Source organism: Paroedura picta, chromosome 1 (assembly GCF_049243985.1).
Source record: "Paroedura picta isolate Pp20150507F chromosome 1, Ppicta_v3.0, whole genome shotgun sequence".
NCBI lineage: Eukaryota > Metazoa > Chordata > Lepidosauria > Squamata > Gekkonidae > Paroedura > Paroedura picta.
In genome coordinates this window covers 183,357,559-183,385,453 of record NC_135369.1, presented here as the reverse complement: position 1 = coordinate 183,385,453, position 27,895 = coordinate 183,357,559, and the positions used below count along the sequence as shown (strand labels likewise).

Genomic DNA, 27,895 nt, shown 5'->3' with positions numbered 1-27,895 from the left:
AAGACTGCAAGACTGCTTAAAAAAAAACCTTAGAAACAGCATTGCAGAAGGATGACACCCTTTATCTTTTTTAAAGGCACATTTTATGGAGCAGAGGGAAGGAAGAGGGGAGGGAGGACGGTGACAAGGAAAGGGGCGTTCCCAAACAACTCAAACCTGATTGCACGCAATTTCCACATCTGTCAGCTCCAAATTAGACCCGTCACTCCCCGCTTTAAAAAATGGAAGCCGTTTTTCTGGGGATACCGCTATTGTGGGGCAAGTGCTGGTGCAATTCGGGCCTGTGCCTGAAGAGGCAAATTTGAGTGCAGAACTGGATAAAAAACTCAACTCTCTTAAAATGCAAATCTATTTGTTTCAATAGCCCTAGTGTGGAAACAGGCTTTGTCTGCATCCCCCCCAGAAATCTTGTTGAGCCCTCAGATGCTCCAGGACTACAATTTCCCTGTTCTGCTGCATTGTACTGGGTCTACCCTCTGACAGTATTGGCTTAGGCTGTATTTCTGTTTAGAATCCCACTGATAGATTTTTTGCCACCTGACTGATAAGGGGGAAAAATTAAACCAGAAACTGGTAATGCAAATTTTGAATTTAAAAAAATGTATTTGGATAGAAGCAATCTGATGTTGGTTTCTGATTTCTGTAGTACGGTTTTTGCATTTCCATGCCATTTCTTATACTGTTTTTATTGTGTAGGTTTTTTTTCACTTCGTAATCTGCTCTTATGACAATAGTTATTGGCTGTCTTAAAATGTTCCTGTTGCATTGTTAAAAGTTGTAATCCCCTTTGAGTTTCAGTGAGAAAGACAGAGTATATATAAAATAGATTCAAGTGGGCAGCTGTGTTGGTCCAAAGCAGCAAAACAAATTTAGGGTCCAATCAGGCACCTTTACAACCAACGAAGCTGTATTTTACCTGAAGAAGTGTGGGTGCACACGAAAGCTCATACCTTGAATAAAGGTTTGTTGGTCTTAAAGGAGCCACTGGACTCTACGTTTGTAATACATTAAAAAAAACTTACAATCACAACAGGAGTAGATGAATATTTGGACTTTAGACTTTACAGCCTTCAGCCATTCCGCAGAGTATTGATGTCACATGTATTATAGCAAATTAATTGTGAACAAATTAATTTTTAACGTTTTTACAACGCCGCAGATACGTTTTATGTCTACCACGTTCATACCAAACATCATTATCACAACACAATTGTTCCAACATAGTGAATCAGCAGGTTCTTGTTTTTAAAACCTTCAAATTGTAAATTTTTTGTCTCACTAAAAATTTTTGTCTCACTAAAATATTTTAACACCAAATGAGAAAATATTTCATTGGAGGTTTTTGTGTTTGGTTTTCGGGGAATGAAACTACATCTCACTTCTTCACCCAATTTCTCCCAAGTTTTTTCTTAAGAGGGGGAGGCGATACCTCTGTTTACTACGGGTGTGTGCCTGTTCAAAACTTGCTTCACCATCCCAACAGCTGTGCCACAGAGAAGAAGGAAATGAGAGGGACCCTCACCACAAAAAGAGAGCAAATACACAAGGAACTGGGTGGGGGGAGGAAGAGTAAGGCCCAAACTACGCAAAAACCCCTTATAAAAAAAAAACGAATCTGACTGGATTCCTCTAATTCCCTCCAATAGGGAACTTGCTTCCTGAAGCACTGCAGGGACTGATTTAGCTGTTTTTCTTAGCCAAAAATAAGGTCTCAAGGTAGGGGAGCTTGCCTGCAGGTGGGGCCCGGGGATCCCCTGGAATAACAGCTTTTCTCCAGACTACAGAGATCAGCTCCCCTGAAGAAAATGAATGACCTGGAGGTGGGGGGAACCTAGCATCATACTCCCCCTGAGGTCTCTGTCTTCCCCAGTCTCCAAATCTCCATGAATTTCCCCACCGGATCTAGGCAAATTTCCTCCCTCCCCTTCTGATGGCAAGGGGGGACCCATTAAACCTGTCCAAGCGCCCCCCCCCCCGCCTGTTTAAACTCCGGGAAATAGCATGTGGGGGGGAGGCTGGAGCCCTCTCCCTCCACATTTGGTCTCCAACCAAATCTGTTAAATAACGTGGGGAAGAGTATTGCTCCCTATTGGACCCCACAAGGGAGTCGATAGGTATGGGATAAGTCTTTCCCACAGCCACCCTCAGTCTGTGGTACTGGAGAAAGGAGGTTGATAGCCCAGGGCCTGGTCTGGTTTTGGAATCGTTTGTTTAGTGTGCAGCACCCAAACAACTAGACTGGAAAACCTTTTCCAAATTTTATTCAACTGCAGAAGAACTAAATGACACGGGGGGGGGGGGGGGTTGTCCCAGAAAAGCCTGTGTGTCCAACAAAGGATTACATGAGATTTCATAATATTAAATTGAAAGCAGGGAAAGATGATGCTTTTCAGGTCAAACCAATAACTGGGGGTCTTCACCCCCTTGCACATCCCACAGGACCACCCATTGCCGTTATGCTAGGTCATGGGGAAAAGCTTACAAAAGGCAATTTCCCATTCTTTCTCAGTCCTCTGGTAACATAAACAATGGCATGATATAAACTATTGTATCTGGCCTTGAGAATAGAACATATCTGATACAGTCAAAAGCAAATTCTTGGGCCTTCTATAACAAAACAGTTCTATAACAAAAAAAATATTATTTCACTCTCCTATACATCAAGGTCAGCCACTGAAGGGCTATCCCCCAAATTCCAGCCCCAGTGAGGCAATGCGCCAACAATTCATGACCAACCATGTCAAATGCAGTCAACATATAAAGCATCATGAGTATGACTGAACCACCCTGATCAAGCTACCATGATCATCCACCATGGCGACCAACACTGTCTCCACCCCATGACCAGGATGGAAGCCTGAATGGTATGGATCAAGGCCTGAAGCTTCCTCCAAGAATGCCAGGAGCTGGTTCGCCACAGCCCTTTCCCAGAAACGCGAGATGCGAGACCAGGAGGTAGCTGGCCGGGTCCTGTGGATCCAGCAGTATTTTTTTCAGCTAAGGGCAGGCCACCACCTCCTTCAGCACCTCCGGGAACTCGCCTGTAGACAGAGAGATGTTGACAATCTTTCCCAGGAGGTCTCCTATGCTGGTCATAAGTTTTGAGTAGCCACGATGGACAAGGATCAAGGAGACAAGTAGTCACCCTCACTGACACCAGCAAGATGTCCACTTTGGTTTCAGAGAGCTGCCTGTAGCCATCAAACACATCCCCCTACAGTGGCCAACGCGCCCCTAGTTCCATTTCTGTATTAAAGGTGGCAGGGAAGTCCCGGTGAAGCGACAAGGCCTTATCCCCCAAAAAAGCTCACTAATGCTTCACAGCCAAGTGCCAATTGGCTACTATTTTGACGTCCTTCCTCAACGGCAGTCAAACTACCCTAACCAATTGGGCCGGGCAAGAGCTTGCAGATGTGATAGAGGTGGCATAAAACTCTCATTTAGCCACCCAAACCGCCATCTCATATGCCCTCATAAGTATGTGATAATATGTTCATGCTGCTTTGTCATGAGTCTTCTACACTCGCTCTAGCCATCTCAATTCCCTCTTCCTCTCCCTTAGCTCCTTGGTGTACCAGGGAGCCAGTTTAAGGGCACTTGAGAGAGATCTCATCAATGGTGGCAGTCAGGTGGGACTTCCAGTCCTCCACCAGTGCCGTCAACGAGTTACCGGGAGGCATCGGGTCCCACAGAGCATTCAGGAACCCAATCAGATCCATAAGTCTATGTGGGCGGGCTAAAATACACCCAAGTCCCCACCCAGGAAGGAAGTGGTATCCTGAGCCAGGCCTTCAGGGCATAGTGGTCTGATCATGAGATAAGGTCAACCACCATCAGATCCAACTCTACGACAGTGCTCAAGACCAGATCGAGCATGATAGCCAGCTTGATGGGTGGGTCCAGTAACAAATCGGGAGAACTTAGTGCAGCCATGGTCGACACTAGGTCAGAACCTAACCCAGAGGCAGGCCAATCAGTGTGGACATTGAAGCTCCCCAGGATTAAAAGCCTGGGATACTGCAGTGCCCAGGTCACCACCACCTCTAGGAGGCTCAACAGCCTAGCTGGGGGAGCATTGGGCAGATGGTAAACCACCCAGATAGCCAATTTATTGGTACAATTTAACCGGCTAAGTTTGCCGGTCCCTGTGCCACTCTCCATGTGGCTGCATTTGTTCCTTTATGGGCTAGATCCAGCCAACATTAAACACTTTCAAGTCTCATTGATTTAAATGAAAGATTTAAGCCCATGATTAGCATTTCCCATGAAAAGAAATGGGACTCAAAAGCTGCTGAACCTTCTCTGATTCATGCCCTAGTTTTTTGGCAGCCAGTAAAGCAAACTAATCAAAACTCTCACTATGGCAGGAACAACATGCAGAACGTACTCTTCCGTTCAAGATAGAACCCCGAGGGAATTATCCTCAGCAGGTCTTACACAGGTCTATCCTTGAGGATTCCTCCCGGGAAAGGGTTCCAAGTATGGCACCGTTACCAAAGCAATGGCATGGGTCCGAAGAGGTTTTCTGCTGGTGGAAACAGAGGGAGGGGTCTGCTTTGACCACTCAAAACAGCCCTGCTGGGTCCTGCATGGACAAAGCCATGTGGGACAATCTTAAGGAGGCGAATTTGGTGAGATTTAGCAAAAGATCTGGCTAGATAGCCGAACCTAAATATCTTCCAAACGTATGTGCTTTTCAAGCAAGCCCTACTAGATATCTGTCCTGACCTGGATGGCCTAAGCTAGGCTGAGCTCATAAGACCTGGGAAGCTAAGTAGGGTCAGCACTGGTCAGTACATGGAAGGGAGACCAGCAAGGAAGTCCACAACAGCTGTGCCAAGGCAGGCAATGGCAAAACCACCTCTGTCCTGGATGGCCCAGGTTAATCTGGTCTCAGCAGATCTCAAACCTAAGTAGGGTTGGCCCCCGATCAGTACTCATATAGGAGAGTCACCAAAGAAATCCAGGGCTGCTCCATAGAAACAGGCAACAGTCCCCACCTCTGAACATCTCTTGCCTTTAAAGCCACATGGGGTCACCCAAAATTGGCTGGGACTTGACGTTATTTTCTACCATCAGAACTGCATTGCTAGTCTTGGGGTCCAGGTAGGCTGAAGATGAAAGGCATGGTTGGGTTACAAGAATAAACCTATACGCAGAGTGCTCAAGTCTTCTGATGTCCCTATTAGCAATTAACATGTAATGTTTTTATATTATTATTCGGGCTTTAAATGCAGTATTCAAAAATAAATATGTGGAGACACAATTCGGCAGACAAAAGCCTTCTGAGATTTTCATTACGCCGCGCCTTTAAAAGGCAAGGTTCGCTCGGTCTCCTGCGTCAGCTGTAAGGTCACGAGAATTGATAACCCTTACAAGCTATGATTATGGGAGTCTGCCTGTGTCTTGCAGATAGCACACTTTGTGGATTAATCCTCCAAAGGCAAATATATTGTAAGTAGCATGTTATCGCCAAAGTACTAAATTGAAGAATACACAGGATTATATTGACAGAAATTACATTTTCGGTAATGGGGTTTAATATATCTGAAACCTTTCCCAGAGTCCTTCTCAACAGAGAAAGGAGTCTGGTTAATTTGGGTGCTTCAGGACCAGATTTATTCACTAAAATGGATTAGGCCATGTCATCAAAGCCTCGACAATATTAATCTCTGACACTTAACTGAATAAAAAAACAGAAAGAAATACTTTTTTTTTTTTTTTTGTCTTGAGACTGGCCCTCTTTCATTTCCCAAACCCTCCGCTGTCCCGAAACCTAGGCTGCCGGGACCTTTTTCGGGACATTGCTTCAAAGAGGATCGTGTTTCCGCGTTGTAAACACTAATCTAAAAATATTAGGACAATTAATTAGATGCACTTAATTCTGTAGAGCAGGGGTAGTCAACCTGTGGTCCTCCAGATGTTCATGGACTACAATTCCCATGAGCCCCTGCCAGCGTTTGCTGGCAGGGGCTTGTGGGAATTGTAGTCCATGAACATCTGGAGGACCACAGGTTGACTACCCCTGCTCTACAGCATTGGATTTCCTTCTGCTACAGACAGAAGCCTTGCATGCCATGTGAAACCTGCACTTCGGTGCGAGAACAAACAGCAATACATGAATCATTAGAAGTCAAAAAGGGTGGGGGGCTTTTTGCCAACCTAAGACACAAGTCAACAGATACGTCAAGAGGTTCTTTATGATTTTTGTCGACCGATTTTTGTGTAGCCCCATCAGGGGAGGAGCAATCGTGCAAGTACCAGGACCGATTTCTTCTTAAGCGAGATTTTGTGCAGATCGCTTTTCCTCCGGGTAACCTGTAAAGAGCAGCTTTGAACTATGCACCCATGCCCAGTTAGGCTCCTTGGCTTCCTGGGATGGAGCTGGGATTTAAATAGTGCATGATGGGGGTTGACATCTACAGACTCTCGGGGAGGGGGCAGATGCTGGGGTCCAGGGATTACAGAAGGCCCCGTCGCTGCCAGTACCACTCCCTCCTGCTGCGTGTCCTGCCCAGAGCCACTGGGGACAGGTCTGTAGGCAGCTGAGAGTATGGATAGTGGGAAGGCTCATGACCGGGCGGGGGAAGTTGTCACGGGCAGGGGGCTGGAAGAGCACAAGCATTTGGGGGTGTGCAGAGGAGGGGAGGGTCCTTGGGCACTCTCCGCCCAGGCCTCCCCACAACCTGATACTGGCCCTATAGCAAGACGCCGAAACAGCAGTTTTCATAAGCAAAACTAAGCTGGACGGTGAGAAAGTTAGCAAAGGGAATCATAAACACTGCAATCTATTTGTCATTTGCTTGCTGGGGAGGCGTTTGCTTCCTTGAAAGGTGGCCTCAAACAGATCCGTTCCATCCAGGCCTGGTGCAAGCCCTTCTGTGCTGAACCCCCGCTGTTTACCAGTAAGCAGCAAAGCTCCTGCAGCACACAAGTAACTCATTCCCACAAGAGAAAACATTCTCTAGGCTATGCTGGCTTGGCATCCATAAATGAGGGAAGAACACGGGCTGCCTGAAGGGCGCGTCACCTTCATGCAAATCGTTCGCAGCCAATCGCCGGAGGCCGGAATCCCGATTCCCGCCTCGACGCCAAAAAGTCAGGAATGAAAAACAAAACAAAACAGCAACAACTTACCAATTGTTCACTTGAAGTATTGTGAGTCCCGTGTCTTGTGCCAACTGCTTTTTCTGTTCTTCTGAAGGGTAAGGATGCTGAAAGACAGCAAAAGCAAAGGGTAACCTGAATGCACAGGGTAAGGGGATACACGGCTACAGGAGGTTTCAAAACGATACGTTTTTAACCAGCCGTTTTGTTGAATCATAAAAGTGCAGTAGCTGTAATTAACTAGGAAAATGCTGAGGTGTGTCGCTCTCGTAATTATTAATGGGCTACTACATCATATAATTAATGGCAGTAAAAGACAAGCCAATTATAAAGATTAGTGAAGTGGAGACAAAAAAGAAAAAACTCACTTAGGATACAAGCGAGAAAGTAGCTCAATACAGAGGGAGGTTGGCGATCGCAATGTTTAGAATTCTTCTCCGAGGGACTCAGGCACCATGCCCCCGTTTTATTGCCCCTTGCCTGTTTTGAATGGAAAGCCTCTTCTGAACCTCAGCAGATCCTTAGTGTCTAGTTTTATGGCATTTTTTGTACCCAACGTTTACGAGATCTATGAATTCCAATGCAGCACCAGCTGGCTAAGGCCATGGTAGGAGTATCAGACCTTCACGATAGGGTTGCCGTAGTTCCAGGGTAGGAAATTCATGGAGATTTGAGGAGTGGAGCCGGGGAGGGGGCAGGATCCTTAGCAGGGTGTAATGCCATGTCTACCCTTCAAAGCAGCCATTTTCTCCAGCAGGATTGATCCCCGTAAAATGGAGACCAGTGGCCGTTCTGGGAGAGCCCCAGGTACCACATGAGGACTGAAAGGAAAAAAAGAACTTATCCCGGGCTATCGAGAAAATATTGAATCAAATATCAAAATGTGTCTGATCCCTATTTTAATCATTGATGAAGCGACCAAAACGGACTCTAGATCTGCGCCGTTTTCAATGCTGAATGTTCCTCAGTGGTTGTTTCTTAACTGCCCAAAATCACAATAAAGATACAATCAGTGTAAATTCCAGCATAGGACACCAATAAATGAACTCGATTTCCCAAAGGAGCATACCTGCTAGAATTGTCAAAATTATCCTTGTAAGTTTCCAATATTGATTGTCAACAATATAGGATAGGTAAACATTTACCTTACATGAATTATATTCATATGGGCACTAATTAAGTTTAGAGCTAATACTTATACTTTGAATTATAGGAAAAAGCATTGGGATATTGGAAACTTACAAGGAGAATTTTGACAATTATAGGAGACATGCTTCTTTTGGAAATCTAGAGTCTGTTTTGGTGGCGTCATTAATTATTGAAGTGAAGGTAAGACCAATTTTTATTGATGTGTATTGTATAAATATTATCCTGTACACGGATGTGGATAGCCTTGGAATAGGTTCTTTTTTTCTGTTGGTCTATTCATTCAGAACTGCCTGTCTTTCGTGTTATACTACGTGAGGACTGGCAGCCCTTCTCCAAGACCAGAGTTGTAATGCCATCAAGAGTAAATACACAGATTAAATCTTTTGTCGTTGCCATGACCCTGTACATTTTCCATTCAGAAAATGCTCTGTTATCATTTGTGCTTAACATTTAGTTTCCAGTCCAGTAGCACCTTAGAGGCCAACCCATGGTATGTGGGGGGGGGGGGTAGGGGGTATCTGACAAGAGGAGCTTTGGTGCTTGGGATCTCACACCCCGGAAATCTTGTTGGTCTCCGTGGTGTTTCCGGACTTGGATCCAGTTGTTCTCCTGAAAACCAACATGGCTATCCTCTGAGACTTACAAGCAACATGTAAGTAGTCAGCTGGAAACTGAATTTGAGGCATGCTTTGCAATGAACATAAGTCCCTCAGGAACAAGGCTACTTCCTAAAAGGTGGCAGTGCTAATGATGTAACTTAATGAATAAAAGTCATGTCTCTTCAGTTCTAGGATGATTAACAGAATGCATTAGATTGCGCACTCATGAAACTGGAGCTCATCCGTTTCGTAGACCGCCTTGAAAGTTAGGCGCTCTTGAGCTACTTGCTGCTTTTTGAGAGCATTAAACCATTCTTTGGAAAGGATACGGTTTTAAGTAAATAGTATTACTTGCACAGTGTCTTGCACCTAAACAGAACCCAACCCTTCTGTGTTTATAGTAATGAAATTTACACCCGTACACCCACCTACTTTTGATATAGGAATGAGTCATATTTGTAGAGATCTCCATGCATGTTGGACCACTGTTAAGTGTGAAGGAGCCAAGGTCACCCAGTGAGCTTCCACGGCACAAGTAGGGACTCAAAGTGGGGTCACAGGAACACATGAAGTTGCCATCAACAATGCCATATGATCTGATCCCCCCAAAAGCTCAAAAGTTTACTGGCTAATGGTTCAGCTACCTCTCTCATTGGAAAACAACTTACCCCCCTAGGCTGAACAAGATGGGAGGAGATGAGCACCTATTGCTGTCTGGCATTTGATTATTGATTATTTGATTATTGTTTATTTGATTATTTGGGGGTTTTATGGGGCTATGTTTTTATCCATTATGTTTTATTGTAAGGTTGCAAACCGCCGCGAGCCCTTTTGGGGAACGGCGGTCTATAAGTCGGAATATGAATGAATGAATGAATGAATGGATGGATGGATGGATGGATAGATGAATGAATGAATGAATGAATGAATGAATGAATGAATGAATGAATGAATGAATGGCTTCCATACCTGAACTGGAAATGCTGGGGATTGAACTTGGGCCCTTCTGCCTGCCAAGCAGAGGCTCTATCAATGGCCTACCCCCTTCCTTGAGACTAGACGGGCATTCTAGCACTGTTGTGCTGGCTCGCTCACCCTACTCCGATCACTTCTTTGCAGGCGCAATGAGTTAAGAGAAGTGAGCCTATAATCTTCTGCAATAAACTTAGCAAACTCCTGATGATGTTTTCAAAAGCTTTACAGTGCAGATTAACTGTGCTTTATTGACTGAGGCTTAACTTTTCATTACTCTGATGTCAGCAAGAACACTGTTGGGTCTTTCTAGCTTGGGGTTGCCACTTGCCATGTGATCAGGTTTTTTTTACGTAACAGAGTAAGCTGTGCCTAATTCCGTGCGGGAAGAAAATATTTCTGAGACGGCCTCGAGCTATCGGGAGTGAGCTTTCCGTCGCCAGGGAGCCATTTTCGATTGTTCTGGACTTTTTTTTAAACAAATAGATGTGACCAGCCAAAATTAGCCACCCGGATAATACTGCTACTGTTGAAGGGGGTGGGGAGGAGCCCTTTAAAAGTATCAGAACAAAATTCCTTAATGCCTCGGAGTATTTATGGTCATCTGATCCTCCCCTCCCCCTCCCACGGTCTAGTTATTGGCTTAGTGTAGTGTAAATGTTCTGTTTTGGGAGGGCGGGGTGGGGGACCCTATAATTGCTATAATCACATGAAAGCCGTGACTTCATATAGCTAATCTCCCTGAGCAAAAGTTCAGAAGGAGTAGGTTCAAAGCATTCACACACACACACACACACTCCCCCTCCACAGTACAGTTCTACTACTTGGAGTACTGTGCATATTTATTCCAAGTTTTTGCAGGTAATAAAGTCCATGATTTTAATCAGCTTCTTTAAAAAAGAGAGAGAATCAACATAACATAAACGTACCGTATTTGCCGGCGTATAAGACGACTGGGTGTATAAGACGACCCCCCAACATTTCCACTCAGAATATAGAGTTTGTTACATTACATTACAGTACTATGGGCAGCTATGTCTATCCCAACTGACGTGCACCAGGCGTATAGGACAATCCTCCCCACTTGGAGGCAGGTTTTTCAGGGGGGAAAAGTAGTCTTATACGTCAGCAAATACTGTAGGTTGCTACAAAAACAATCAAAGCCTAGTTGCCTTCCATTAGAGATGCCATTCTCCAGGCATTGCTGCTCATCTCCAGACTACAGAGATCAGTTCCTCTGGGGAAAATGGATGCTTTGAAGAGTGGACTCTTTGGCATCGTGCCCAAGGAAGGTCCCCTGTCCTCCCCTGGCTCCATCCCCACATCTCCAGGGCTTTCCCAACCTGGCTCTGACAACCCTCAATCCCCCATCTCCTGCTGGTAGCCAGGGGAGATCTGGCAGCCCTACTTCCCATCCCCAGGACTAGTAAGGAACCTCCTTCAGGCAGCAGTGGACCCTGCACTGCACAGGAGGGACCACTAAGGTTGGGAAATACCTGGAGATTTGGAAGGTGGAGCCTGGGGAGGCTGGGTCTGGGGAAGGAAAGGACCTTAAGAGGAGGAGGAGGAGGGAGAAGAAGAAGAAGAAGAGTTGGTTCTTATACCCCGTTTTCCACTCTCTGAAGGAGACCCAAAGCGGCTGAGAGAGCCCTGATATCACTACTCAGTCAGAACAGCTTTATCAGTGCTGTAGCAAGCCCAAGGTCACCCAACTGGCTGCATGTGGGGGAGCGTGGAATCAAACCCGGCACACCAGATTAGAAGTCCGCACTCCTAATCACTACACCATGGAGACCTCCCTCAAAAAGAGTCATTTCTCTGTAGGCGTGGAGATCAGCTGTCTTTCCAGATCTCCAGGCTGCGCCTTGAGGTTGGCAATCACAGTGATCCCTGCCATTTTAATTGGGAACTCATTCTGCTGTGTCATGGGACAACTCTCTTTTCGTCGCTCTAGTGCAGCAGGGGTAGCCAACCTGTGGTCCTGCAGATGTTCGTGGACTACAATTCCCACGAGCCCCTGCCAGCAAACGCTGGCAGGGGCTCATGGGAATTGTAGTCCACGAACATCTGGAAGACCACAGGTTGACTACCCCTGCTCTAGTGGGCACCAACACTGTTCCACGAAACCATCTTACTTTTTTTTTTTAAAAGACACAAACTTTAGAAGTCGGTCTCTTATTTACACAGACCCGATTCCAGCAAAATGACGTCTATTTTATAATCGCAAGCTCTTTGGAATATCCAAGGCTGACTGGGTCACAGTCCGATCAACAGCTAGGAGAGCCCTTTACCTTTTTCTTTTTCTTTTTCGCCCATGTACACTTGGCCTCCTACTGTTATCTCTTAAGGGCTTAATTATTTGCAAACAATTGATCAAGAGGAAAATTTGAGAACGGATATGGCTTAAGGGGGGGAGGTGGGGAGCAGGAGACCCATGAGGAGGGCAAACAAAATTACCCTGAGATTTTACAATAAGAATTAACAACTGGGGCTGCAAATAGGGCAAACCAGAAGCCGGAGTGATTCTTTCTGGAGTGTTTTCCATTTGATCTGCGTTAACACCTTGGAAGGAGGGAAGGCCATAAAAGAGTGATTATGTATGTATGGAGAGGGCTTAAGGCTCCCTTCCCAGATACAACCCCCTGCATGGGGAAAACTGCCCTTTACGGGGCAAGGCTAGGAACAAAAGCGTGTAGGGCAGGGGTAGTCAAACAGCGGCCCTCCAGATGTCCATGGACTACAATGCCCATGAGCCCCTGCCAGCAAATGCAGCCCAGTGTGTTGCTTGTAATCTCCTCCCAGAGCTTCTTCCCCTACACCAGGGGTAGTCAAACTGCGGCCCTCCAGATGTCCCTGGACTACAATGCCCATGAGCCCCTGCCAGCAAATGCAGCCCAGTGTGTTGCTTGTAATCTCCTCCCAGAGCTTCTTCCCCTACACCAGGGGTAGTCAAACTGCGGCCCTCCAGATGTCCATGGACTACAATGCCCACGAGCAGGAGCATTGTAGAATTAATTAATTGCAAGGCCGCCTCCTCTGCCTTGCTTTTTATGATATACCTCTTTTTCTCACTGACCGGAGACCCAAGCAGCTTGTCACAACTGAATCCTCACGAAAACCACCATGTGAAGTAGATTCAGGTGGGTCTGAAGCCACAGAGCAAAGTTAGAGTCCGGCAGCAGCTTTAAGAGCAACATTCTGGGCTCCGGGATGCCTGCAGACTTCTTCTGTTTCTACCCAGAATTAAACTTCTGTTGATGGCCCAGGGCCTGGTCTGGTCTTTTTGGATCGTTTGCCTAATGTGCCATACCCAAATAGAATGACCACTAGGCTAGAAAACCTTTTATGATTTTATTCAACTGCAGATGAACAAAATGACACAGGTGGGTTGGTCCCAAAAGAGTCTGTGTGCAGAACAAAGGATTGCATGAGACTTTATAATGTTCCATTGAAGGCGGGGAAAGATGATGATGATGATGCAAACCAATAACCTGGGGTCTCCACCCCTTGCACATCCCACAGAACCCCCCGTTGCCATTATGCTAAGTCACCGGGAAAAGGTTACAAAAGTTCTCTTGTTAATATAAACAATTGCATCGGGCCTTGAGAACAGAACATATCAGCCTTGATAACATTTCAAAATATGGTCAAGAACAAGTTTCTGGGCCTTCTGTTACGAAACAGACTGGTAGGCCAAGCTTCTTTTTTAAAAGGTAAAGGTGTCCCCTGTGCAAGCACCGAGTCATGTCTGACCTTTGGGGTGACGCCCTCTAGCGTTTTGACGGCAGACTCAATACGGGGTGGTTTGCCAGTGCCTTCCCCAGTCATTACCGTTGACCCCCCAGCAAGCTGGGTACTCATTTTACCGACCTCGGAAGGATGGAAGGCTGAGTCAACCTTGAGCCAGCTGCTGGGATCGAACTCCCAGCCTCATGGGCAGAGCTTTCAGACTGCATGTCTGCTGCCTTACCACTCTGCGCCACAAGAGGCTCTAAGCTTCTCTTTACAGAACAATAATTAAGAAAATATTATTTCACCCCCTACTCCACCACTGTTGGTCCTAAAGGCACCCCTGGACTCAAACTTTGTCCATAAGTTCTTGTGAGAGATCGCAACAGATCCAAGGGTCACTTGGCAAACTTCTGCAGTGTACGGAGGGATTTGAACCCAAGAGCCCTGGGCCCATTACATCACCCTAGAAGTATTCGGAGGATCCAATGCAGGAAGCGTGACTTTGGGCTGGCTGGTCTGTGATCGTAATAAACGGCTGGCGGATTGCTGCCCAGGGGGGCGGGGGGTTCCCATTCAGGAGGAAGGAGCATGAATGAAGCAAGGAACTCAATAAATTCCGAGCCGCCCAAGTGATTCTGGCACTAAATAAAACCTAAGTGCCTTTTCTCAGCATGCCCTCTTTCGCAATTTAATACCACGATTTCAGGAGCAGTCATTTGGACGCAGCTCCGTCTATACGTATAAAACGTCCTTTAAACAGATCCGAGCAGTCCCTCCTGGTCGTTCCCCCAGCTTTGAACTTCGGGGAGAACGTAAAGGGCATCAAAAAGCACAAAGGGTTAAGAGGCATGCTCCGGCTGCCTTTTTCTCTACCAACGCTGCAAAATACTTTTTTCTCTCTCCAACACGAATATTTTGCTTCAAATGAACCGTTTCCCTAAACTGCCCCACTTTTTCCAGCAATCGCGGGGAGACGGCACCGGGACACCAGGAGCAACAGGGCCAGCAAAGGCTTTCTCAAGCCAGTCCTGCTCCTTGAGTGAATACACTGGGAGATGAATAAAATCAACAGCATGGAGGAGGGTGGAGGGGGGGGGGAATGACACTTAGTACTACTGTCTTGCTCACAATGAAATTAATGCAGTCGTAGGAGATGGCCCCAAGGTAAACCCTGGTATAATCAAGAGATGTGATCCATTAGATCTATTTTGTTTTCCTTAACCGCCCCCTCCCGATAAGAGTAAGATGCCCAGGGTAGCAATTATGCCCAGGGTAGCAATTATGCATTTTATTAGGGGGGGGGGAGTTGTACTGAACATTTTAGGGGAAAACTTTCTAACTTTTAATGCTGCTTTATCAGCAGCATTATCCAGCTTAACTCTAATTAACTAGCTGTTAATACGGGTGTAAATTTGAAGCGCGGCCATCTTACAAATTGATTTCCCTTTTCATTCTGCTCAGTCACAACGCCCTCCCTCTCTTACAATGGCCCAGTTGGCTCACCAGTTTCACTTCTCCGACCTTACAGACTGCGAAGAGTATGCCGATCTAGGATACCTTTTGGATACAGCCATGTACCCCATGCACGCACACATGCGCAAGCAAGAGTTTCTTACGGCCTTTTCCAACTTTATGAATTAGTTTGCCTGTTTGAGCGAAACCTTTTCTGTCTCCTGGCTACATATTATCAAAGGGACACTTTGTGCTGTCCATTTGCATTACAAAAGCAGGGCAGAGTGTAGTCTAAGAACATAGCTTGAATTTATAGTAGTTGTCGTCCCCCACCCCACCCCGCACATGCTGGAATCAAAAAGAACAACCAGGGTGTCTGCCGCTGGAAAGGAGCCAAAATGTTGGGGGGGGGGGATGATGCTGTAAGCAGAGTCACAAGATTTCAGTATGCTTTCTTAATTCTCAATTAGGCTTATTTGGAGAGGGGATGGAAATAATCGAGGAAAGGTGGGCAAAGCCACACAGTTTGCTGCTCTTTTTTTTTGGGGGGGGAGGGGATATTCTCCTGGACTGGCACACAAACCAGTTGGTAGGAAGGGCCTGCGTGATCTGTTTTGCATTCCGCTGTGATCCTGACAGTTGCTGTGTACAGCAAAGAAAATCAATTAAGAAGACGCAAGAGTAATTGGGCTCCTGTATGTAGAATAATTTGCACATCCAGGGGAAAATCCCACCTATGAAATGAGCTCCCAGCAATTCTATTTTAAGGTATCAAATAGAGGCCTTCTGTGGTGGTGGTGGGGGGGGTTGCACATCAACACCCCCCCCTAAAACAAAAAAGCAATTGGGCACCAACATTCTGTTCCTACAAGGGCTTTTATGCTCCTCCTCATTCAGGAGCCTTGCCGACTGCTTTAGTCATGCCTCTTGTGACTCTTGTCCTTCTTCCATTCGCCCCACTAGGTACTCTTAGTGATCATCTAACGCTGGCAGGGGCTCATGGGAATTGTAGTCCATGGACATCTGGAGGGCCGCAGTTTGACTACCCCTGCTCTAGACCAGGGAGTGCCCAGCTGGCTCGGGTCAAGAAACAGGGTGACCAGACTGGCTGACTGACCTCCGGGCAACAGAGATCAGTTCACCTAGAGCAGGGGTAGTCAACCTGTGGTTGTTTTGAGCAGGGGTAGTCAACCTGTGGTTGTTTTGAGCAGGGGTAGTCAACCTGTGGTTGTTTTGAGCAGAGGTAGTCAACCTGTGGTGGTTTTGAGCAGGGGTAGTCAACCTGTGGTTGTTTTAGAGCAGGGGTAGAGCATGGTTGTTTTAGAGCACGGGTAGTCAAACTGCGGCCCTCCAGAGGTCCATGGACTACAATTCCCATGAGCCTCTGCCAGCGAATGCTGGCAGGGCTCATGGGAATTGTAGTCCATGGACCTCTGGAGGGCCGCAGTTTGACTACCCCTGTTGAGGATGGATTCTACAGCATTGGACCCTCCCCTCCCCAATCCCCCCTACCTAGGCTCCAAAATCTCCAGGTGTTTCCCGACCCAGCGCTGGCAATGCAAGCCAGGAACTCCCTCACCGGGAACTCCCTCACTACCTTCCAGTCAGAAGGACAGAATCTGTCATGCGCAGCCTTCTCCAAAGGGGAGTTAGGGGCAGAGTGAAGACTAAGGAACTGGGATCTCTAGGAACCACAGGGGTTATCGGCAAATGTCATGGAGGAGGGAAACCATTGCCCTGATGCTGCCTCTGCTGCATCTCTCCAGGGTTTCCCCCCTCCCTGCCCTGTCTTCCCAATTTTGGGTCCCCCACCTGCCAAGCATCAGTCTGTGCACCTTTAGCCACATCCTCTTCTTCTCATCTCCTTGAGAACTCTGGAGGTATTGATAAGCTTCAGAAGGTGCTTCCTAGCTACATGCATGTCCTCCATACACATGAATTTCTGATGCAAGGGTAACGTTGCTAAGTCCAGGGTGGGAATTTCCTGGATATTTGTGGGGACAGACTGAGGGAGGGCACAGTTCTACAAGGGGAGGGAACACAGCTTGATGTAATACCATACAGCTTGTCCTCCAAGGCTACCCTTCTCTCCAGGGGAAATAATCTTTAAAGCTTGGAGATCAGTTGTAATTATATCCAGCCCCTACTAGGAGGCTGGCGAATCTATGCAGGACACTGGACACCTTCCTCCCCTTTGAAACCAGAAAACATTTCTTGTTTTCCGCATAGCCAATTATCTGCTCCCGTGTCTGGGATCTTTCTCTCTCACTCTCTGCTACCATATTTGGAATCCCTTTACTTCTACTCTCCACTGCTCCCTACTAGCTTCTCTTGCCCGACATTTCTCTCTCTGCCCCCCTGCCATGTACTTTCCCTTACCTGCTTTTTTACTTCTCTTTATCATTTCCCAGAGCTACGTTAATGGCTCCGTTTATAATATGGAAAGATTCAGGGTTCAAGCACAATTTCTGTGCATGCCGCTCCCTTGTGCAGCACATGGAAGGCAGCAACTCATGTTCTCGGAACATGTCTTTGTGGAGAACGACACACCGTGTCAGAATTGGGTAGGTAGGAGGAGGGAGGCCCACCTCCAGATGGAGATCTCCCAGTATTATAATCTCCAGAGGACTAAGATCGGTTCCCCTGGAGAAAACGGCTGCTTTGGGGGGCAGAACCCGTGGCGTTATACCCCACTGAGGTCCCTCCTTCCCTTTCTCAAACCACACTATCTGCTCCCACCCCACAGTTGGCACTCCTAGGTGGGAGGGGCTTGAGAGGGACTGAGGTGGGCTTGGGGCAAGTGGCAGGGTCATGAGGAGAACAGGGGATGGAGTCCTTGTATGAAAGCCCAATTACTTGCCGTAGCTTTAAAAATGACAGTTAAGAAACAGAGCTATCAAACTGATTTGTTGTGAGGGCCAGACTGGACATAATTGCCACTTTGTTGGGCCAGCCACGTAAAGCAGTGGTCCCCAACCTGCGGTCCGCGGCCCAGTGCCGTGCCGCGAAGGCCAGAGCGCCGGGCCGCGGTTCCCTCTCCCCGCCCACCCCCGCAGTAAAAAACTTCCCAGGCCGCAAGCTTGCGGCCCGGGAAGCTTCTTACTGTGGGGGGGGGGGAGAGGGAATAAGGGCCGCGCCGCACATGCGCGGCTGGGCTTGCGGCCCGGGAAGCTTCTTACTGTGGGAGGGAGGGGAGAGGGAATAAGGGCCGTGCCGCGCATCGCGCATGTGCGGCCGAAATCGCACATGCGCGACACTTTCTCGCATGCGTGGCGCTTTCTCGCATGCGTGATTTCGGCCGCGCATGCGCAATGCGCGGGCACGGGCACGCATGCGCGGTGCGCTGGCGTGGCCGTCGCCCTGCCTGTCCCCAGCCGAAAAAAGGTTGGGGACCACTGACGTAAAGGACACATGCAACCCCAATTGACGACACTATTTTTTACTCAAAATACAAACATGCTTAAAACAGTAGCGTGGCTACAGCACTTCCTCACATCATCTCCCTGATGCCCTCCCCCCCTCCTGCCACCCCAGTTGGGCCTGCCGGCTAGACATTTTACACCCCTGGGCTAGAAGCCACGGAAAATACCTCATTTGTCAATTTATTCATCTCCATATTTGCCGTCTCACTCCATCTTTCCAAATAAATAAAAAACAAATCTGGCGTTTATGGGGTTGCCAATCGGAAAACAGCTACATCATAACATGTCCTAAAGCCAGTGCTTGAAACCCGGAAGCCATTTTGAGCTGAACCTTATTTCATGACTGCCCCATACCCTTTTTCCATGGGGGGGGGCAATCCAATAACTGTCTTTGCCACTCTTGACTCTGCATATAGAATGATCAGTTGAAGAAGAGTTTCTCAAAAATGGCGAGCCCAAATATATAGCCACAAAAACCTTATCACCTCAAGGCAGGCAGAGGAAGGCTGGGGGAAAGCCGTCATCATATCCTGCAATGCTATCTGTTGAATAAGCCCCTTGGCGAAGCTTCCTTGAAGATTCTTTCTCTTCTCCGGCTCAATTTATAAACTTCAGGAGTGACCTATGAAATTGTGTTTCAATATGTCCAGCTGGGGTCATCCTCTATGGAGAACGTGTTGCGCTAAGGCCCACTGGCCTGGTGGCCTTTCATCTCTTGATCTTAGAACACGCCTCAAGGAACACATGAGAAGCCAACAAAACCGTGACCAGTTCCTTCCCAGTGCCACACATGCAGCCCTCATTGGAAAATGGTGGGTGTGGGGAATGTGATAAGCTAGGAAAAAGGAGCATGAGCATCAGTTTGGGATTGTTTGGTCCCCTCTCTTTGCCTCTTCCACATGTCTGCTGCACATCTCAAGGACTCCTCCAGGGTTTTCCCCCTCTCACTGCCCTGTCTTCCCGCCAAGCCTCAGTCTGTGCACCTTTAGACACATCCTCTTCATCTTGTCTCCTTTAGTCCCTTTGAAAATTGAAAGGGTACAGAGGAGAGCGACGAAGATGATCTGGGGCCAAGGGACCAAGCCCTATGAAGATAGGTTGAGGGACTTGGGAATGTTCATCCTGGTGAAAAGGAGGTTGAGAGGGGACATGATAGCCCTCTTTAAGTATTTGAAAGGTTGTCACTTGGAGGAGGGCAGGATGCTGTTTCTGTTGGCTGCAGAGGAGAGGACACGCAGTAATGGGTTTAAACTTCAAGTACAACGATATAGGCTAGATATCAGGAAAACATTTTTCACAGTCAGAGTAGTTCAGCAGTGGAATAGGCTGCCTAAGGAGGTGGTGAGCTCCCCCTCACTGGCAGTCTTCAAGCAAAGGTTGGATACACACTTTTCTTGGATGCTTTAGGATGCTTAGGGCTGATCCTGCGTTGAGCAGGGGGTTGGACTAGATGGCCTTCCAACTCTTTGATTCTATGATTCTAAGAGTTCTGGAGCTAATTGATGAGCTTCAGAAGGTGCTTCCAAGTATGAGCCTGAATTTGAGCTTGTTTGGTCCATTGCTTTGTCACTCATCAGGCGTGTGTTGGACAAGCAATGAAACACCTTGGGGCAGATGTCTTGGTATGGTGGTGTAGCCAGCGTGGGGTCATGCTTAAGAGCAGCCAACGCTAATCTGGAGAGCCGGGTTTGATTCCCCACTCCTCCTCCACATGCAGTCAGCTGGGTGACCTTGCACCAGACTCTTAGGGTTGTTCTCACAGAACAGTTTATCTCGGAGCTCTCTCAGCCCCACCTCCCTCATAGGGTGTCTGTAGTGGGAAGAGGAAGGGAAGGCAATTGTAAGCCACTGTGACTCCTTCAGAGTGTGGAAAACGGGGTATAAAAAGCCTTCTACTATATAGACGATGCCATATAGAACAGGGGTAGTCAACCTGTGGTCCTCCAGATGTCCATGGACTACAATTCCCATGACCCCCTGCCAGCAAATGCTGGCATGGGCTCATGGGAATTGTAGTCCATGGACATCTGGAGGACCACAGGTTGACTACCCCTGATATAGAAGATGGAGCAGAGTTGTTCTCTCTTGCCCCGGAGGGACAGACCAGAACCAATGGGATGAAATTAATTCAAAAGAAATTCCATCTCAACATCCGGAAGAAGTTCCTGACAGTTAGAGCAGTTTCCTCAGTGGAGCAGGCTTCCTCGGGAGGTGGTGGGTTCTCCATCTTTGGAAATTTTTAAACAGAGGCTGGATAGCCATCTGACGGAGAGGCTGATTCTGTGAAGGTTCAAGGGGGTTGCAGGTTACAATGAATGAGCAATAGGGTTGTGAGTGTCCTGCATAGTACACCGGGTTGGACTAGATGACCTAGGAGGTCCCTTCCAACTCTATGATTCTATGATTCTACTACTCCTGCTACCACTATCAGCATCCATCCCTCCACTAAGAAGGGTTCCACTGTTCCAACCTAGTTCCTACTCCAGTCTCCTTGGTCCAGAAGGGTCCCAAAATGCAGTGCCTAACTTCTTCCCATCATGGCCTTAGCCCTATAACACAGGGAATATCCCACATGAGAAGTTGGTTTGCCAGGGACTGGGGGCAGGGAGATTCAAAAAAAGGGGCATTCCTGTGTGGACAAGCCTGATAAAGGGCAGAATGCGCAAATATCCCTCTGGATTTTTTAAAAATCCTTTTGTTAACAACTAACGGCTTCAACCGGCCACGTTTTATTGCCCTGTGTTTATCTACAGACAAGTGAGAGGCCCTTCTGAAGCCATGTAACAAACCCCAGAGAGTCCTGACCAACTGCTCTGGTGCAAGAGGCTGCAATTCTAAGAACTCAGTGGCCTGGATGGCTCAGGCAACCCTGATCTCATCAGATCTCCAGAGTTAAGCAGGGTCAGTCCTGGTTGTTATTTGTGTGGGTGACCACCAAGGAAGTCCAGGGTTCGACACAGGGGCACACAACAGGAAGCTACCTCTGAATGTCTCCTGCCTTGACAACTTTGTGGGGTCGCCCTAAGTCAGCTGTGTCTTGTGGGCAATAAAAGACAGAAAAGAACTCGGCAGTGTCACCCCCAAGGAGAGTGCTTTTGCAGATGGCCTGGCCGAGCAGAAACGCACCCCGCCGTGTAAAAGGGAGGACAGGAACCCACCGGAATCCACATAGGAGGCCTGGACTGTTTGATCTGGTCCGAGCAGATGGATGCTTTCAAGACTCCTTATCTTTCAATCACGGCTAAGAGATTAGGTGTGCTTTGGCCCTCTTTTCCTTTCCCTCCTAGTCCCTGCAAGGGAGATTTCCCTTTCCTTTCTCTTGTCAGTGGTGAACTTTAGACCTTTGTTAGGAGGGAAGAGAAGGACATGCCCATGGGAGGACTCCCAAACTCTTGTCCATAGCAAAGGGTAAAGTAGTGTAGATAAATTCAGGTGGGTCGCCATGCTGGTCTGAAGCAGCAGAACCAAGTCCTGGGACACCTTTAAGGCCAGCAAAGATTAATTCTGGATATAAGTTTCCATGTGCATGTACCTGAAAGAGTGTGAAAGCTTATGCCCAGAATTAAAGCTTGTTCGATTTAAAGGCGTCCCTAGACTCAAGTTTGGTTCTAGTGTAGCCATATTAGTCTGGGGTAGAACACCTTGAATTGAGCCCAGTCACGCCTGAGAAACCAACAGGATATTCGGGCTCTGAGATTTCAGGAGTCAAAGCTGCCTTGGGCTTACATTTCACGAGTTCGGACTTATCCATAGTTCAGTGACCAGAAAATATCCAGGCTGCAACACATAACTTTGTTGCCTGCTACCACAACTCATGAGAATTAGCTTCCCTGATCTCAAAAAGACAGGGGCTTGATTCTGCACTTACTTTGTTTTTTCTGTTGTGGATCCTGTTGACTTCAGATCGATTCAAACTCGGGACTTCCTCTATCCCTCCCCCCAACTGAAACAGAAAGGGTTCTGCACTTGATTGGGGAAGCTCAGAGCGGGAGGGGTGCCAAGTGCAGCGGGAGTCTCTTTCTTTTCTTGAATGTGGGGGGAGAGGATTGGAGACAGCAGAGAAGAGGGAAATAACAAGAGGCAAATCTCTGCTGAGAGAAGTTAGGGCTTCTGGAGCGCAATCATTTTAAGACGAGCCTTGCAGCAGGGTACCAGGAAGTCTTTGAACTGACGCCCTGGCCAATCAGGGAAGACTGCTTTGGTAGGAGGCATGGAGAAGGAAGCTAATTCACAAAAAGCAGAAATCTGCACACTTACTGATGGCAGTTTTTCAAATATCAAGGCTTATATCCACTTCTGGGAACGGTAGGGTCACTCCAGATAAATCATGCATGTTGCAGAGGGAAAATTTCAAGCACCCAAAATCAAAATTGAAATCAAATTCAGTGTAGACGGGAGGGATTTATTCAAACAAGGAGTGTGTAAAAAGCCCCATGCAAACTACACCCAGCTTCTGTCACCTAATTTTTTTTTCTTTTAAAATATGCTACCTTCCAAATTCTAAAATATTCATCGGGGAGGCAACAACTGGTTCTGGGTAATCAGGACAGGAGGGAGAAAAAACAGTCAGGACCAAATTGGTCATGACTGTGCATCCCCAGTCTCCATATGCAAGCTGCCAGTGATTCTTTATGCATTGGCTTTATACATTGGTCATAAAGTTTCATCCATTTATGCTAATGATTACAGCCCATACCCAAGTCAGGAATACAAATCCACAAAGAGGAAAATGTAGGGTGGCCAGCCTCCAGCTGGTGGCTGAAGTTCTCCTGGGTTTACAACTGGCCTCCAGACAATGGAGTCCTCCCATCCACGCCTCTAGAAGATGCTTATAGAGGGGGGGGGGGGGATGAGAATAGTGAAAGAGTTTTTTCCACTGTATCTCCTTTCTTTTGATTAATGCATTGTGCTGTTTTTATGTTTAGGGTTTTTATGGGGTTTTTATTAAGACACATGTAACCTGCCATAGAGCCTCTTGTGGCGCAGAGTGGTAAGGCAGCAGACATGCAGTCTTAAGCTATGCCCATGAGGCTGGGAGTTCTATCCCAGCGGCCGGCTCAAGGTTGACTCAGCCTTCCATCCTTCCGAGGTCGGTAAAATGAGTACCCAGCTTGCTGCTGGGGGGTAAACGGTAGTGACTGGGGAAGGCACTGGCAAACCACCCCGTGTTGAGTCTGCCATGAAAACGCTAGAGGGCATCACCCCAAGGGTCAGACATGACTCGGTGCTTGCACAGGGGATACCTTTACCTTTACCTTTAACCTGCCATAAGCCATATGGGAGTGGCGGGTAATAAATCAAATCAATCAATCCGCCAGCCAGCCAGCCAGCCAACCAACTAACCAACCATCATCATCATCATCATCATCATCTTCATCATCATCATCATCTGTAACAAGTCCCTGGAGAAAACGGCCCCTTGGGATAGTGGACTCGAGCGCATTTATACCCCACTGAAGCCTCTCCCCTCTGCAAATCCTGCCCTTCTCAAGCTCCACCTCTGAAATCTCCAGGTCCATCCCAGGCACTGAAGCATGTGCATGCTATTATCACTATCACCACCATCACCGTCACTCTTGGGAAGAGGTCTTTCACGTCACTTCCTGCCTTGTCCTTTTACTGGAGATACTGGGGAAATGTTCCATTTCCACCATGTATTTGTGTGGCATGAAGCACATGGATAGCACTTGTTAACATAACACTTTAGAATGACACTATAATATAAAATCTATCATCGTAGGAATAGGGCCTTCTTGGCCGTACACCTCCCCTAGAGCCTTACGCTCCTGCACTTCCGACTTCCTGGTGATCCTTGGCCCCAAGGAAGCCCACTTGACCTCAACCAGGGCCAGAGCGTTCTCTATCCTGGGGTCACTGTGGGTGGGCAGGTAGTTGTAAGTTCCTGCATAGTGCAGGAGGTAGGACTCAACGGCCCTGGAGGTTCCTTCCAACTCTATGAGTCTATGATCTATGATTCTACGATTTATTACATTTTACCGATATTACACATCCTAGCATTGCTGGATTAATAGTTGCTGTCGAAAATGCTTTGCAGTGCCATCCAAAAAGAGACTCGCATCCTTCTGATTTCAGCAGACTATAGGATGTAACTCTCCACAGCACTGTGCTGTTAGCTGGGTTTATTAATTTAAAAAGTATACCTAAAGGAGGTAAGAAATTATCTTAAAAGTTGTAATAGTACAAAGAGAGGTGAATTACTGCATACAACTGACATTGAGATAATGATTAGTAAAGGCATTACAAACTTCCAGTCCAATTACGTTCAATTCACATGAGTTTAAAGCGAGCTTTTTAATTAATCCAGTTTTCCATCAGACAATTACCTAGAGACCTTGAAAGACGTTAAATAATAATAATAAAAAAAACCCTCCTATCTAACACACGAGACACCTCCCTCCCTCTCCCAACCTAAAAATAACCAGTCCCTTAATTGATGTAAAAATAGAGAGCCATTCAATGAAAACAGCTCAACTGCTCGTAGGCAAAAGTCGGAAAAAGATTACGCCTGGCAGCTAGATTACGACCAGGAGCCCAGCTTTGTGCTTCTGTTTCCATGTTTTTATCCTATTTAAATATGTTTAAAGTGAGTGGGCTTAGAAATTCGTGGCCATCTGTGGTAAATGATAGGGCAGACCGCAATCTGCCTCTCTCCAAAGCCCCTGTCCATTTCCATGGCTCTCCCTTGCTCTCTTATTCCTTCCAAGGAGTTCCAACGTCCCCTCCTGTACATTTGGCTAACAAAATCCAGGACATGCCTCCTTGGGCCACGAGATTACAGTAGACCGGGGCTAATGGTCTGTGCTCAATCCAGCAGGTTTCCTTAGGCACGGGTTTCTGTGCCGAAAAATACAATCACAGACTTTTTTTAAAAAAAGAGAAGAAAGAAGGATGCGGCAAATCCAAGGCGGATGAATTCTTCAGTTCATTAGCTGTCTGCCTTGCCTGAACAGAGAAATCAGGCGCTGGGAAAAGCAGGTTTTTGCTCTTAAATGTGTGATTGGCAGTGAGAAAGCCGGTGGGGAAGAGACAGAGGAACGGTGACCAGTTTCCTGATATAAATGCTACCAAACATTTATTTTTTGAACTCTGCTGCTATTTAAATATTGACATAATACCCACTTTCTCACACGCTTTCTCTCTGGGCTGGGGAGGGAATGTCTCAAAGAAGTTCTAGGGATGTCAGCCTCCTGGTGGAGCCTGGGAATCTCCTGGGATGACAGCGAATCTCCAGACCACAGAGATCAGTCCCCCTGGAAAGTGGGCACTGTGGCATTGCACCATGCTGAGGCCCTTCCCAAAACCTGCCCTCCTCAGGCTTCAGCAACCAAGCTTCCAGCAACTTGGAACTGGGATCCCTACCATTCCTCTCACCCTTCCTAAGGCATCAGAGCTTTACGTGAAAACAAAAAGGACAACAAATTAAAAGAGCAAGCCACCGAAGAGGCTATGGCAGACAAGCTCATTGGTATGCAGAAGAAGAGTCGGTTTTTATACCCCACTTTTCACTGCCCGAAGGAGTCTCTAAGTGGCTTACAGTCACCTTCCCTTCCTCTCCCCACAACAGACACCCTGTGAGGGAGGTGAGGCTGAGAGAACCCTGAGATTACTGAAGAAGAAGAGTTGGTTCTTCTATGCCGCTTTTCTCTACCCGAAGGAGTCTCAAAGCGGCTTACAGTCACCTTCCCTTTCCTCTCCCCACAACAGACACCCTGTGAGGGAGGGGAGGCTGAGAGAGCTCTGACAGGACAGCTAAGCGAGAGCAGTGCCATCAGTCCTGCGACAAGCCCAAAGTCACCCAGCTGGCTGCATGTGGGGGAGCAGAGAATCAACCCAGATCAGAAGCCACCACTCTTAACAACCACACCACACTGGTCCCGGGTCCAAGCCCTGGTTTCTCCAGTTAAAAGGATCAGGCAGGCGGGGATGGGAACGTCCTGTGCCTGAGACCCTGGGGAGCAGCTGCCAGCCTGAGCAGACAATACCAACTGTGATGGACTGAGGGTCTGATTCGGCGGGAGGCAGCTCCGTATGTGCAGAAGATAGTGAGAATTAGGCATTCGAATTGCTCCAGGGGCTCTTCAGAAAGTTTTCTCGCTGGCGTCACCAAAAAGCCCTCCCACAGGGCAGCTGCCCTTAAATAGCCACCGTGTTTCCTTCATAGAACAGCCAGCGTGGGATAGGGGTTAAAGGAGGGGTAGTCAAACCGCGGCCCTCCAGATGTCCATGGACTACATTTCCCATGAGCCCCTGCCAGCGAACGCTGGCAGGGGCTCATGGGAATTGTAGTCCATGGACATCTGGAGGGCCACAATTTGCCTACCCTGTGGAAGGCCCAAGTTCTGCCACAGAATACTCTCAGCCTAACTGACCTTGCAAAGCAAGATATAAATCCTCAAGCAAAGAAAGAAAGGCATTCAATACTGCCTAAAGCATACTACAAGTCTGGGAAGGGAAAGGGGGAAAAGGCAGGAACAAGAGCGGAGAAGCAGATTCCTGTAAAAAGCAGCGACGGATCCAGGCAAGGGGCGGAAAAGCTCCCAGGGAGAGACGGAGCGCAGTGCTGCTTCCCGAGGCTCCTTGGAGAATCTTGGGAGCTGGAACGCCTTCCCGGGCATTTATGTCCCCGCTTAAATTACAGCGATGGTGTCTCCTCATCTCATTAGAGATCATTGTCCCCAGAAGACGGCCGTGTTTATGGGGGAATTCTGGCGGTTCCACACCTGCTGCTCAGGTTTGCCATGCGATAAAAAGACAGCGCTGCAAACAGCGGTGCCCCCCAGCCCCCCCCCCCCCCCGCGCTTGCTGGCCTGCGACTGATGAGCCCGGGCTAATTCCGGGGTGATTATGTAGTTTACTGGACCACTAAACCTCTTTAAGCTTGTAATTACTGCCTATTTGAGTAAAGAACATTCAAAAGCAATTCACTGCCGCCATGCCTGCCACAGCTGGAAGCAGGCTGCCGGCGGTCTGCGGGGACGCCAACGTCTGCGGGGATGGGGCTGCGAGCTCGGCTGGCGGCAGCCCAACGCGCTCCCATTCCCCCCTCACCTTTTCTGACCCAGGGTGCCATTAGAAGTGCCATGGAAACTGCAGAGAAGCAATAAAGGTGGGGGATAATGGGGTGTAATGGAAGTAACTGCATTTTAATGATCCCCCCTCCCTTCCCTTCTTATGGCAGCCTGCAGAAAGGGGGAAGACAGCTTTGCTATCAAGCCAAGGTGGCTGGGTTTTTTTTTTTTTTAAAATCCTTTGCGGAGATAATGGGGGATTTCTTATGGGCAAACTGATTTTTTTGCCTAGAGAGCCGGCCTTGCTTTCGATGCACAGGGGCTCACGTGGGTCAGCTCTTTGCCTGGACTACCAGGCGGTAGAGAAAGTCTCAGGCTAAATCTCCGGTTAGGAGGTCGGACAGTACAGTGGTATGGAAGACCCTTGTCTGAC

General features: G+C 47.7%; 1 protein-coding gene across 3 annotated transcripts in view; it reads right to left on the bottom strand.

Moving 5' to 3' along the window:
- Positions 1 to 27,895, bottom strand: part of MEIS1 (Meis homeobox 1) — a 218,151-nt gene that overhangs the window by 41,623 nt on the left and 148,633 nt on the right. For all 3 annotated transcript variants that reach the window (XM_077314850.1, XM_077314857.1, XM_077314866.1), the window contains exon 9: positions 7,138 to 7,214. In XM_077314850.1, coding sequence (XP_077170965.1) covers positions 7,138 to 7,214 — 77 coding nt within the window. The remainder of the gene's footprint in view (positions 1 to 7,137; positions 7,215 to 27,895) is intronic.